The 15453-nt window shown below is 37.2% G+C and overlaps 1 protein-coding gene across 29 annotated transcripts in view; it reads right to left on the bottom strand.

Annotated features, from left to right (window-relative positions):
* The window catches only part of LOC117329175 (anoctamin-4-like), a 37283-nt gene extending 22629 nt beyond the window's left edge, over positions 1-14654 (bottom strand). For 28 of the 29 annotated variants that reach the window (XM_033886945.1, XM_033886947.1, XM_033886952.1 and 25 more), the window contains exons 1-14: positions 14583-14654; positions 12271-12766; positions 10684-10752; positions 9394-9571; positions 8313-8413; positions 8057-8135; positions 6744-6830; positions 5187-5520; positions 3290-3373; positions 2454-2548; positions 1838-1959; positions 1174-1419; positions 768-804; positions 238-347 (exon numbers count right to left, since the gene is read on the bottom strand). In XM_033886945.1, coding sequence (XP_033742836.1) covers positions 238-347; positions 768-804; positions 1174-1419; positions 1838-1959; positions 2454-2548; positions 3290-3373; positions 5187-5520; positions 6744-6830; positions 8057-8135; positions 8313-8413; positions 9394-9571; positions 10684-10752; positions 12271-12654 — 1926 coding nt within the window. In that variant the 5' untranslated portion in view covers positions 12655-12766; positions 14583-14654. The remainder of the gene's footprint in view (positions 1-237; positions 348-767; positions 805-1173; positions 1420-1837; positions 1960-2453; positions 2549-3289; positions 3374-5186; positions 5521-6743; positions 6831-8056; positions 8136-8312; positions 8414-9393; positions 9572-10683; positions 10753-12270; positions 12767-14582) is intronic. The other variant, XM_033886974.1, reaches the window with a different exon arrangement.
* Between the last annotated feature and the right edge of the window lie 799 nt (positions 14655-15453).

The raw sequence follows: 15453 nt of genomic DNA, 5'->3' as shown, positions 1-15453 counted from the left end.
TTGTATTGTCATCAAGATACATTGTATTGTCATCAAGATACATCGTATTGTCATCAAGATACATTGTATTGTCATCAGATACATTGTATTGTCATCAGATACATTGTATTGTCATAAAGATACATTGTATTGTCATCAGATACATTGTATTGTCATCAGATACATTGTATTGTCATCAGATACATTGTATTGTCATCAGATACATTGTATTGTCATCAGATACATCGCTGCACTCACCCCTCTAAAGAAGGCAATGTAAAAACTGGATGCGTAGTTGTTTGCAAATTGAAATGCAAAGAGTTTGATGATCAAGGCATCATCATACATAGTCTGGGTCCTATGATTTTCTGAAAATACAGATTATAGCACAATGTTCAATACCTAAAGCAAAAATTCTGCTGAGAACCAATTCAAAATGGGCCACAGTCATATTATGAAGTATAGCACCATTTAAAAAATGCATAGAGAGCAATCTCTTGTGATATGTGATATCAGACTATCTTTATGCTTCTTTTTGAACAATTATACATTTAATTCATATGAGAAAATAGAATTGTATCTGGGGTGTAAAAATTCTAGAAGACACTAAAATTCCACGTGCCAAATCCTAAAAAGCTTCTAGACCAACAGTGCACTCTAACAGGTTACAATTATTGTAAGATGGGATGCTGTGACCTACTTTTAACAGGCAATGTAGAACACTTATCTACTATCAACAATGAAAATTATGGTAGAGTTTATTTACAGAGTGATTGAGTGTAACTTACCCCAGTCTGTCAGCTTGACTGCCAGGTAATCATATATCTGTGGAAGGAAATCAAGTGATGTCTAACTCACAATATAATTAACAAGTATTAGGAACAATCTAGTTCCCACCTATATAAAGCTATGGTATCAAGCTAAAGGGCTGTTACTCTGTAATTAACTACAGGACAAGATGCTACCAATCCAAAAAGAAATCATTTAAAGAGTTTGGGGAATTCAGCTGACGTTTATTACAAATGAGATATGCTCAAAATGATTGACTATAGTAGACAGACTTTAATTGGAGAGATACATTTAGTCATACTGAGTAGACTGTAACTAACAAGGCTGAGTGACCCTAAAGATTTAAAATGAGGTCTATAATAAACATTTGTTGAGAATATCACACTGTCCTGATGTCAGACTGACCTTGCCAAGGATGAGGATGGAGACAGTATTAAGTACAGAAGACACGACAGTGGTTGCTAGGAGACAGGAGGTGGAATCCATATTCGGGCAGTAGTCGACGCTGGTGATGACACGGTAGATGATAATGGAGACGACACTAGTGAGAACGATCAGGATCATGAACAGGAGCGTGGAGAAAGAGATGAGGTATCGTATGTTCTGCTTCTTAGACGGAAAATACATCTCCTTGGTTTTCGTCACAGGGTCCTGAAGAAAAACCAATGAAACATAAAATTAGTTAATGAGCTGTGTAATACAGAGTTTTCCTAGTGTACTAATACTTCAAATTTCCCACTGTTACTTTTGTATCTCCTTTAGTACTGGTCTTTTCATACCTCCTTGAGAACTAGTGTTTTCTTACCTCCTTGAGAACTAGTGTTTTCTTACCTCCATAAATTAGTACTAGTGTTTTCTTACCTCCTTGAGAACTAGTGTTTTCATACCTCCTTGAGAACTAGTGTTTTCATACCTCCTTGAGAACTAGTGTTTTCTTACCTCCTTTAGTACTAGTAATTTCTTACCTCCATTAGTACTAGTGTTTTCTTACCTCCTTGAGAACTTGTGTTTTCACACCTCCTTTATTACCAGTGTTTTCGTACATCCTTTAGTACTAGTGTTTTCTTACCTCCTTGAATGTCGAGCTGAAGAACTCTGGCCTGTCAGGTTCATTAGCCTCAAATTCCTGTACATCCCAGAGGTAGGCACAGCGGGCTGACTTCTGCTTCCAGAGCTCCAGGAACAGGGTACCTAAACAATAATGCTGGCTATGGTACCGATAGACTTTATAAATGACAGAACTTAATTTGCAGGCAAAAATATCATATTGCATTAAGTAAAGTTATGTTTGTCTGCAAATACCTGTTAGTATGTAATAAAGACTATAAATATCATAACATTAGGCAGTTCAACACTTACAAGTTCTGTACGTGTTAGATTCAATTTAAAGTAAAAACATGTTTTCTGTTCATACCAACATGCAGCATAATCCCAGTGGTTGGCCATAACCATTACATCATAACCATTACATCATAACCATTACATGATGGCTGTCATTTATATGCAGTGTGTCAATCACAACTCTTTCTAGATGGTTTTATTTTTGCGTTGTGTTAAATTTAAATAATACAGTTTATGCTGAAATGTTCACCCTTGATCACCAAATTTTGTTACAACCATCTATTTTGAATATTGTATTGAATTGCAAATATATATGCAAACTTATAATCTGCATTTCAACTTACCCCAAACACATATGATCAAGGCAAAAAAGGGTGTGACTTCATTGTCAAAGGAACTCTTGATGATGTTCAAGGCCATTGCAGCAAGGGAGGAAACTCTGTATAAAGTAAAGTATAATATAATCACACATATCCAGCATGGGAGATAACTCTTGTGAATTGTAATGTATGTTATCAGTACCACTTGAACAAACCAAAATGGGAGTTAACTCTGTATAATTTAAAGTATGGTCTCATTAATACATGTACAATCCAACAAGGGAGATAACTCAATGTAATTTTAATCAAGCAAGGGAGATAACGATGTATATAATAAAAAAAGTATAATATAAATATCACTTATACAATCCAGCAAGGGAAATAACTCTGTATAATATAAAGTATTATATTAATACTGCTTATACAATCGAGCAAAGGAAATAACTCTGTATAATTTAAAGTATAGTAGAAATACCACTTATATAATCCAGCAAGGGAGATAACTCTGTATCATGTAGTGCATGGAATCATTACACTTACAATCCAGCCTGGAAGACAACTCTTTACTTAACATTGTAAATATTACCTCCTAAATCAAATAATTGAGGCTACTCTGTACAATATATGATATAATTACCACCAAAGCAATCCATTTCAGGTGGAAACTTTTTATATTGTACATTATAAATCATACCATCAAGGTAGGCTATTCTGTATAATTAATGTAGGATACATGTGCAGAACTGAGCTAAGCACCGAGGTAACCTTACAACAGAATAAGGCATGAAGAGAACCAGAATCCAAAATCATATTAAGGTTGACAGAGAATAGTAATGTCCTGTCATTAGTATTACACTTACTCCTCAGGAGCTGCTGTAGTGTTTGGAGCCAGAGTTGTCATCGTGGTACCGTATTTTGGTGAGGTTGTACTCTTGCCTGTGATACTGTGTAAGATAAATCAATGTATTAAACCAATATATTTAACATGATCTGTCTTTATCACCTGTCTCTGTTACAGTCATGTTTAAAATATTATAGTGATCTGGCTCAGTTTCATTGATATTCCTTAACTCAGGCCAATTCCTTATCTTAAAGTTCCTTAACTAAGATTTTACCCTTACTGCTGTTGAACCCTATCTTGGGATGAGGACAGTATAACAATATTGTACACAGTATCAATGGTACATTTTCAAATACAAGTAAACCGTGGCTTCAGAGAGTAAAACATTTCCTCATTGGACAGTTCGCTTAAAGTAGTTGGGGCTTCAAGTTAGGTCTTTCAAGGATACAATGACTGTTGTGCATGTGTGTCTGACTGTGTATGGGGGTTCCACACGTAGGAAGAATTTGAATTTGGGGTATTTACATGAATTACAATATCCGTGTGATTGAATGCAAAATAAAACAATTGCTTATACTAATCGATGATTGGTTACTATAAGGCTTCTTTCAGGTTATAAAAAAACCTATTATTTTTTGCTGCTCATTTGAAACAAGTTAGACCAAGATGACGAATAATCCTGACCACAGACTCGCTTTGGCAAGTTCATTTGAGTACGCAAGCATGCATCTCCCAAAGCAATTACGTATTTTCATGAGAGGTTGATACTTGTACGGTGATGTCCATCGTTGATCTAAGCCTTCTCTAGGATCATCGTCAATGTTAAAGTTTTTAACCAGTTCTTCTTTATGTTTTTTTAAACAACACCTAGCAGACCCCTACAATGCCAGATGTGATAATAGGAAATTTAATTATTAACTGAAATTACATAAATACATAACGACCCTGGCCGCGCGGTAAACCACAACTTCAATCAAACGATGACACCAATACCGATAAAGATCGTAGATTTAGTTGCAACTGCACTAGTACTATGGGCGTGATCATGGCAGTACACAAACACCTCAGGGATAGCGTAGTTCTACCTGCAATCTGAACTCGATGAGCTGAATGACAAACAGGATATGCTGTTGATATTGCTGTTCCACTGGATATTCCAAATCTCTATTTCTGCCTGTGATTTTGATCAAAAGTGGATATGTGACTGTGTGAATATAAAATCATGTGCCGAATATATGTTTCATTTTCCGATCTTGTCAACATTCCAATTCAAACTCTGCCTACCTCAAGTACAGCCAATCTTCGTCACCGTAACACGAGTGGGTCGTAGATTACTATTTGTATCAGTGCATCCAATACAATGAACACTCGTCAAGGTAATGAAGTACTTTTGTCGTCAACAGATAGGGTTCAAAGGCAGTAAATACTGTAATGCTTTATTGGAAAGTTTAAATTCAGGAATTTTCTTAAGATAAGGAATGTTGATGAAACTGCGGCTATATCTTTTAATAATCTTTACATAACGTCTGAAATTGGTAAATAGGTCCTTAATATACCTGGAAAATTATTACTATATTGATACTCTATATTTCTTTATTCCACTTTGAAAGTAATAGAACTTAGTCTTAATGATCTTAATGATAAAGTTGTTGGATATTACATATCTTCTGTTTTAACTACTAGTAGGTATCTTCGGTATCATAATAATGATTCTATAAATAAGGGAGATATAAAATGCCTGACTTGTTAATGGTATTCTTAGGAGTTAAGGGTTCAAAAAAGCATGCAATGCTAAGATGCATCAATGAAATGAAACAGTAATTGCACTGATAACAAATTGCTCTTGAGATAAAGAAGGATATGACATTGTAATAACTTTATAAAGCATCATCATAGATTAAGAGATTGCCACTCACCTGAGATAGAGTCCATACAAGAATATGGCGAACCCCAGTAACATAGGCACCCACAGAGAAGTGATGAGCAGGCCACACCAGGCGAAGTAGAAGGCAATCTTCTCCCCAAAGTAATTACGTATTTTCATAAGAGGTTGATACTTGTACAGTGACGTCCACCGTTGATCTAAGCCTTCTCTAGGATCATCTTCAATGTTAAAGTTTTTAATCAGTTCTTCTTTATGCTCCTTTTTCATCCTGTTTTCAGCTTCCTCATATTTGGTAGAGCATTTGGACACATCATGGAGGATGAGCGAGTCTGTGTACACCTCCTTCATCCTAAGGTAAGGTAATGCTGAAACAATGAACCAGGTATGTTAATGAAGAAGTCAGATTTGAACAGTCCACCAGACAGGCTAATGATGTAAATAGTCAACCAGGTATGTTAATGTAGTAGTCAGGTAACAATGTGAACAGTCCACCAGGTGTGGTAACCCTCAGTGCTGTAAGCAACCTGCAAGTAGGGTAACACTGTAAACAGACAGCGAGGGTAGGGTAACTCTGTAAACAGACAAACAGGGTAGGGTAACACTGTAAACAGACAGCCAGGGTAGGGTAACACTGTAAACAGACATTCAGGGTAGGGTAACACAGTAAACAGACAGCCAGGGTAGGGTAACACTGTAAACAGACAGCCAGGGTAGGGTAACACTGTAAACAGACGACCATGGTAGGGTAACACTGTAAACAGACAGTCAGGGTAGGGTAACACTGTAAACAGACAGCCAGGGTAGGGTAACACTGTAAACAGACAGCCAGGGTAGGGTAACACTGTAAACAGACGGCCAGGGTAGGGTAACACTGCATGTAAACAGACAGTCAGGGTAGGGTAACTCTGTAAACAGACAGCCAGGGTAGGGTAACACTGTAAACAGACGGCCAGGGTAGGGTAACACTGTAAACAGACGGCCAGGGTAGGGTAACACTGTAAACAGACGACCATGGTAGGGTAACACTGTAAACAGACATCCAGTGTAGGGTAACACTGTAAACAGACAGCCAGGGTAGGGTAACACAGTAAACAGACGGCCAGGGTAGGGTAACACAGTAAACAGACAGACAGGATAGGGTAACACTGTAAACAGACGGCCAGGGTAGGGTAACACTGTAAACAGACGGCCAGGGTAGGGTAACACTGCATGTAAACAGACAGTCAGGGTAGGGTAACTCTGTAAACAGACAGCCAGGGTAGGGTAACACTGTAAACAGACGGCCAGGGCAGGGTAACACTGTAAACAGACAGCCAGGGTAGGGTAACACTGTTAACAGACAGGTAGGGTAGGGTAACACTGTAAACAGACGGCCAGGGCAGGGTAACACTGTAAACAGACAGCCAGGGTAGGGTAACACTGTAAACAGACGGCCAGGGCAGGGTAACACTGTAAACAGACAGCCAGGGTAGGGTAACACTGTTAACAGACAGGTAGGGTAGGGTAACTCTGTAAACAGGCAGGACCGAGTCAGATGCAGCAAGCTAAGGCTATCAGGTAAGCAAGAAAGGGTAAATTATCAATTTACCTATTTTCTGTAGCCTCTTTTCTTCTTCATCATCTTCATCTTCATCTTCATCATCATCATCTAGACATACACAGAACTGTCTTGTGGCTGAAATATTAAAGAAAAATAATTTTTAAAATCATCTCAAATGTAATGTTTCATCAATCTTCACTTGTACCAATGTATAGTAATCCCATTCCTTTATGTCTAATTTATGTACAAGGAATTCTCATCCCTTCTTTTGACTCCAATATCCTTTCTAATGGCTAAAGAGAATAGACTATTTTGCACTGAGTGCAAGGTCATTAAGTCACTCAAAATTGTTATAGTCTTTCCATGTATCCTCCTCACTATACTCACATCCTTTATAGTCTGTCCACTCATCCTCACTATACTCACATCCTTTATAGTCTGTCCAACCATCCTCACTATACTCACATCCTTTATAGTCTGTCCACTCATCCTCATTATACTCACATCCTTTGTAGTCTGTCCACACATCCTCACTATACTCACATCCTTTGTAGTCTGTCCAACCATCCTCACTATACTCACATCCTTTATAGTCTGTCCAACCATCCTCATTATACTCACATCCTTTATAGTATGTCCACCCATCCTCACTATACTCACATCCTTTATAGTCTGTCCACTCATCCTCACTATACTCACATCCTTTACAATCTTTCCACCATTCTCACTATACTCACATCCTTTATAGTCTGTCCACCCATCCTCACTATACTCACATCCTTTATAGTCTGTCCACCCATCCTCACTATACTCACATCCTTTATAGTCTGTCCACCCATCCTCACTATACTCGCATCCTTTATAGTCTGTTCACTCATCCTCACTATACTCACATCCTTTATAGTCTGTCCACCCATCCTCACTATACTCACATCCTTTATAGTCTGTCCACCCATCCTCACTATACTCACATCCTTTATAGTCTGTCCACCCATCCTCACTATACTCGCATCCTTTATAGTCTGTTCACTCATCCTCACTATACTCACATCCTTTATAGTCTTTTGACTCATCCTCACTATACTCACATCCTTTATAGTCTGTCCACTCATCCTCACTATACTCACATCCTTTATAGTCTGTCCACTCATCCTCACTATACTCACATCCTTTATAGTCTGTCCACTCATCCTCACTATACTCACATCGTTTATAGTCTGTCCACTCATCCTCACTATACTCACATCCTTTATAGTCTGTCCACTCATCCTCACTATACTCACATCCTTTATAATCTCTCCACTCATCCTCACTATACTCACATCCTTTATAGTCTGTCGACTCATCCTCACTATACTCACGTCCTTTATAGTCTTTTAATTGAAAATCCATGGCTTCCAAATCCTGTCGAATATCTAAGTTGATCAAAATATGCTTTACCTGAAACAAAATAGCATAACTTTTTTGTTCAATTTAAATTTAACCTTAGTCATATCAAGGATAATACTTCTATCATTTCTACATACAAATCCATATATTATAGTGATTCTGAATATATTTATGTTAAAATCAGTTATAGAATACTACTTTGGAATGGTCACAGTATGAACTTCTTACCAGGAGGGACCTAATTGAAGGTCTGAAGAATGTGTGCGGATCCTCATGACCCTTGTAGATATGATAGCGGTCCATGATGAAGGGTGTACTTTCAAAGTCCTCTGCAGAACAGAAAAAGGGTAATGCATCAAAAACAGCACAAACAACGGAAATTTTGTAAGGACAACATGAACAACTAGTATAGAGTGTGTCAAGGTCAAAGGACAGCTTAGCATAAACAACGTACAGTGTGTCAAAAGTCACATTAGGTTGTATACATTTTGTCAAGGTCAACATAAAAATGTACTGTAGTAAGGTCAATAAAAACAAAGTGGCAAGATCAACATAAACAATGTACACTGTACAATGTCAAGGTCAACATGTACAATATTTGTATCAGGTCAACATAAACAATGTACAATGTCAAGGTCAATATGTACAATATTTGTATCAGGTCAACATAAACAATGTACAATGTCAAGGTCAACATGTACAATATTTGTATCAGGTTAACATAAACAATGTACAATGTCAAGGTCAACATGTACAATATTTGTATCAGGTCAACATAAACAATGTACAATGTCAAGGTCAACATGTACAATATTTGTATCAGGTCAACATAAACAATGTACAATGTCAAGGTCAACATGTACAATATTTGCATCAGGTCAACATAAACAATGTACAATGTCAAGGTCAACATGTACAATATTTGTATCAGGTCAACATAAACAATGTACAATGTCAAGGTCAACATGTACAATATTTGTATCAGGTTAACATAAACAATGTACAATGTCAAGGTCAACATGTACAATATTTGTATCAGGTCAACATAAATCATGTACAGTGTCAAGGTCAACATGTACAATATTTGTATCAGGTCAACATCAATCATGTGCAGTGTCAAGGTCACCATGAACAACGTGTGTGCAGTAGCAGCTAGGTCAACATAAATCATGTGCATGCAGTGTCAAGGTCAATATAAAATGTGTGCAGTGTCAAGGCCAACAAAAACAATGTACAGTTTCAAGGTATCTCTTACAATGTGTAGTGTTGGCAAACACAACGTAAAATAAAAACAATTGCAATACCACACCTATATCTTCTGGATCAGGATCGAAAAAGTTTTTCTCTTTTTTTCGTAGCCATCCTCGAAATGACCCACAGAACTGGTCTTTGTGAGGGTTGTCAATTTCTGATTTGGTTTCTTTCTTCTGTTTCCAGCTCTGTTTGTTAGTTGTTGATGTAGGTGGAGGGGCCTCTCCAGTATATTCCTGGAATGGTCAGGAAATACAAATAAATATCATCATAGATTTTATCTGTTGAAAAGCAAGGTCATATTAGAAAATCAAATGTGTATAGATAAACAAATATTGTGGATTCCTAACATGGACAAGGTTTCTTTACAACAGGGCTAGTAACTAAACATGACATTGAAACTATAATATCATCAAAAACATATCATGGAAAAATATTTTATATAAAATCAAAACATGTGTAAATGTTAAGTATATAAATTCCACAATCTTAAGCAATCAGATTCCTCGTTTACAGCTATAGTAGATCTAACATACCCTGATAAACATTGCCTCATCTTTATTATAAAATCCTTCCAGATCAGAATTGTCAATAAGTAACATTATCAACAAAAATTAAAAGCTCCATGCATAAAATTGTACAGAGTAAGACTTGGGGACTAGACACAGGGAATGTGTAAACAATACCTGTACATGTACATGGACTGTGAGTGGGAAACTTGTACCAAATTAAGTCTTAGCAACTACAGGATTATGTAAAGAAATATCGAGATCCAAACATTCTTATAGGACAAAGATTTGTGTGGGAAATGTAAAGTATCCAGACATTCTTATGAGACAAAGATTTGTGTAGGAAATGGAAAGTATCCTTGGCATCCTCATAACTTAATTTGATATTTTTCAGACCAAACTAGAAAACAAGGTAACAGTTGTCACCAAAAACACCAATATATTAATATACTTATGTAATGGTTTTAATCAACACAAATGACACAAACATTATCAACATAGAACATGCATAACTTGTACATTATATGAGAACCATCAATTTTGTTATTATAATTACATGCATGAAATATGCAGATGAGAATGGGTATTCTGAAACAAAAGCAGCTTTATCCCACAGCAGGACACTGTTATAATACAGCATGCATGTATACATACATATAGTGTTCTTATATCACAGCAGGACACATGCAGGACACATGCAGGACACAATTGCCATTGCAGCATGCAGTGTTCTAAGCCATATTGTATTGTGTATTCCACATGCACTGTGCTCTTATAACCACAGCAGGACATCAAAGCAGTAAGTGTGCAGCATGCAATGTGTTAGCTAATATTGCTACCTGTCGTGCAGACAGTTGTTTAACCTTTTCTCTCTTATGTGCATTTCTCAGCATCTCTGCTGTACTTTTCTGAAAGAAAGTTTTTAAACCAACCCTAAAATTACTGAATCTACAGCACAGACTAGAACTGAAAGCCAAAGGCTAACTTAATATCCAGTGGCCCTACTCTCAATTTCTGTAAAGAATTAAATCATTAAAAGAGTGTACCTCCAAGAAAAACCAAAAAGTCACAAGCAAAGACCTTCTTATCACACTGATCACAGGTACCAAGAATCATAAGAATTGGTTAAGAGGCATTAAAGGAGTATTTAACTCTGGGCAAATATCATGCTATGATGATATATCAGGGGTAACCTAATGAAGCACTGTATGTTTTCAGGGCTAATATTTCATAGCAGTAGTTCAGGGGTATTATATTCCATCGCAACCATGCTTTATTATCATTCTGCAGTAAAAACTTCCTTACATTATATATGTATGTATTTGCTAATTTCTATGTATAAATATTTGCTGGGCTTTTTTTCATGCTATATGTAATGAAGCTACCCTCTGTGATGTCTATAGGTTTAAAACTGTTTTCCTCTACTACGAAAACAGTATTGACTACACTGTGTGTCTACAGACAAAATCAATCAATTATGTAAATACAAACATGAGGACCGTACAGACAATAAAGAGCGCATACATTATAGATTTTGTCACATTTGTAACAACAACTTTGATTTGTCTATTGAATGAATTGAGTACCAAACTGTGTAAAGTATCAATCAAATGTCTAACTGATGTTGTTAGCACACCAAGGAAAGCATCTAAGTGCAGCTATAGTGCTATACTGTAAAAACAATCAAAATTTATTTTACAACAATTGTGAATTGTGAAGTAAAACCAATTATATTTATCACCCTTGATGGGCCTGATGGAATCATTCGAGGGGTTTTACTGTGGGAGGAAACCGGAGTACCCAGAGAAAATCCACATGGTGAGGCAGTAATGGTCCATAATGATTCTGGAAGTCTGATCAAGAAATTGAACCCCAAACGCCTCTAAGGTGAATGCAAGCATATTTCCATTGTGCCACCATTTTACTCCTATACTGTGCCCCCCCCCCCCCCCCCCCCCCTACAACCCACCATTCCACAACTTACAACCCCTCCCCCCTCACCAAACCCCACCCAACAACCAACCATCTTACCCCTTTCCTGGGAAATCCATTCAACTCATTCCAGACTCCAATCAAATACGGTACTACTTGTTATAGAATGAGGAATAATAAAGACTTTTTTCTCTGTATCTAATCTGTATCAAAACATTTTGAAATTTGTTCCTCATTAATATGCACAATACACTACAAAGGATTACAGTAAATGTTGTATACATCTAGTAGGTTGGAGTTCGACTCTATATAATATATGTACAGTTAAACTTGTCTATAAAAAATTCCAAGCGACCAAAGGAAATATATAGTTTGTTATACCCATAATTTGTTATAGGATATAAAATAGATAAGGTTGAGCCATTATCACTTCCTAATAAGTATAAATTTATATAAAGGTTGTTCACCGTTAACAACAGTTGTGCTATACTTACAGAATCCAACCTCATTTCCAAGTTGACAGTCTCTGCCTCTTTACAAAGTCTCTCAAATGAACAATGTAGCATTGTATATACATTTTTCCCATGCTGCTTTTCCTTGATTTTGAATTGTTCCTGTTTTAATTTTTTTTCAAAACATTCTCGTAAAGTGTTCCTCCGGAGACGCTCTCTTGTCTCCTCAGCATCCTCCTCTTCGTTGTCCAACTTCCTCTTATGGACCAGCACCATATCAATCCGTTTTTCAGATCTTTTCTTGTTTGGATTTTCATTTACTTTTTTGAGAGTTTGTTTGAACCTGATAGAAGCTTCCAGAAGTGTTCCTAGTCTACTTTTCTGGGTGCCGACCCCCTTCTTGCGAGGTTTAGTGACATGAGACATGTTTGCTAGCAGTGGTTTCTATCTAGGAGGACTAATTACAATGACTTTCTCCAAATGTTATCAAACATCTCCTAGGTTAACATCCATGTCCAGAAACAGCTACTGATCACACCTGTAATAAGAATAGGCAAATGTAAATAATAATTTACTTTTGGACAATTATTATCTTAAACTAAAATGAGCTCATGGTCAAATGTATGTTAACAGTGATGTTAATCTTTTAACATCGTCTAAAGTTTTAACAAAGGGAAGAGGCAGATACATTATTTCCCTGGCAATTTGTCTCTCTGAAAATATCTCTCCTGTATACTCTCCCTCAGACACTCTCAGACACTATCTCCCTGACACTGTCTCCCTGACACTATCTCCCTGACACTATCTCCCTAACACTATCTCCCCGATACTCTCTCCCCTAGCACTGTCTCTCTGACTATATCTCACTGATACTGTCTCCTTGTCAATGTTTTGCTGACACTATATACACCGTTTCCCTGGCACAATCTCCCTGACACTGTCTCCCTGACACTGTCTCCCTGACATTTTTTCCCTGACACTATCTTTTTCACAACATCTCCCCGAGACTGTCTCCCTGATACTACATGTTCCTAGCAATGTCTCTCTGACTATATCTCCTGACACTGTCCTGCACTCTCCTGACAATGTTTCCTGACACTATCCCTGACACGTTCCCTGGCACATCTCCCTGACACTGTCTCCCTGACACAATCTCCCTGACACTATCTCCCTGACACTGTCTCCCTGACACAATCTCCCTGACACTGTCTCCCTGACACTGTCTCCTGACACTATCTCCCTGACACTGTCTCCCTGACACAATCTCCCTGACACTGTCTCCCTAAACTATCTTGCTGACATTTTTTCCCTGACACTGTCTCCCTGACACTGTCTCCCTAAACTATCTTACTGACATTTTTTCCCTGACACTGTCTACCCGACACTGTCTCCCTGACACTATCTCCCAAACATTAGAACTACCTGGCCACCAACATTTAGCCTAGGCCAGTTCTGCTACCTGATATACAATTGTACACTCACTCTTTCAACAAAGTCCTCAACCCCAAAGACAAACATGGGACCACAATAGATGAACCACCTTCTGTGGGTGTTTTATAGTTGGGGGTCAAATGTAATAGTAGAGAGAAATTCAAAATGCCCAGACGGGACTTGAATCTGAACTTAAGTTCTGACAGACACTCTTTATACATGTATAGCCATTTCAGCTACCAGGCTGCTGGCATTCAACCCAGTCCAGCTCTAATAAACTTAATCAAAGGACTCTGAATAGTTGCAGCTATTTGAACATCAAAACAATGGACAACATTTTAAAGATTGGACAGCATTGATATTGGCTCCTAGGTATTTGATCTGTGACCAATGGACATTTGACATTTAATTAGAAATAATAAAATTCTTTGATTACATAATTCAACTGAACAGTTTCCCAGAAAGAGATGTTGTTTTGTGTTTTATGAAAGCAGCATGTATAGTGATGGATCAGATATTCATGATAATGCGTCTGGCTCCATGATCAGGGCATCAATATTTGATACAACCATTATCCGATACTGTGCATCATAAATCTAATTACTTTAAATTGTGTTCTGCCCTAAAATATTTCACTGCTTTACTGTTAGTAATATATATTATCGTAAAATTTAAAATAGCTTACATAACAGTAAACCTTATTAAAGCAGTATGAAATAGACCGTGAATCCAACCACTGGTAGTCTTACTGGTCAGTTGGTCTCGGTACGGCCTAATTATAATTACAGGTGTTACCTGGAATAACAGTAACCGTTATCGTCACCTGTAACTCCCGTATATAGTGGTATTGGTTGTCTGATATTTACGAACTTGTAACTTACATGAAATAAATATCAACTGAGAAGTAAGAGGGGCAGACTTACCACAAGCTGGTTGTAAACAAGTGTCGTATTATGAAGCATGCGACAAGCTGTTGACATGTTGCCATGTTGTAAGGGGAAATAACTCCGGAACGTCACCGACTTTGGGTGACAGTTGACATGTCTGAACGTGTACGGCAGTCTGATTCCATCTTCAAAACAATCGATCTGTGACATTACTGTGTTCATTATAAATACACCGGCATGCAGGCTTACTTTTAATATTACACAGATGTTTTAAGGAAAATTGTGTTGTGTTTTAAAAATCTAATTTATTTGAATGGAGCATTTGGAGGGAATGCGGGCTACATACATGTTTCACACTTGATGATCGTTTGCTAGGGCGGATCGAAATTTTTCTCATCTGGGTAAATAATTACACACATATTGCATGTTCAATAAATACCTCCAAAGCATCGTCACCTCGTCCAGTGCGAAAACTGACTACATCATCATGATGAAATATAGGCCTAAGTTAAATGTGGTCAGATGCACTGACCAGCGACGAATTACCCAAATCTACCCAAATCTACTATGTAAATCTAACAAAATCATACTTGAAGCTTATAATTTGGGAAAGTGAACTTGTAAAATCAATATTTTAGTGCACCATTGTCGCGTAAAGCACCATGAATCGATCTAATGTACACATACACTCTAACTTCAGTAGCGGTTATATCCCCTTATGCATATAATGTCAAGGAACAACAAAGTACGTAGAATATTGATTGTATAAAAATAGTATGAAATAATTCTTTGACAAAAGTCTTCTTTAATTCTAAGCAAAGCCTATACATGTATGTAAATATAAACGTCTGTATATCATGTTAAAATCCAGTTGTTACATACCCATATAATTTTTTACATACATTCA

Source organism: Pecten maximus, chromosome 6 (assembly GCF_902652985.1).
Source record: "Pecten maximus chromosome 6, xPecMax1.1, whole genome shotgun sequence".
Classification (NCBI taxonomy): Eukaryota; Metazoa; Mollusca; class Bivalvia; order Pectinida; family Pectinidae; genus Pecten; species Pecten maximus.
Note: the sequence above shows the minus strand (reverse complement) of the source record. Positions and strands in the feature narration are given on the sequence as shown.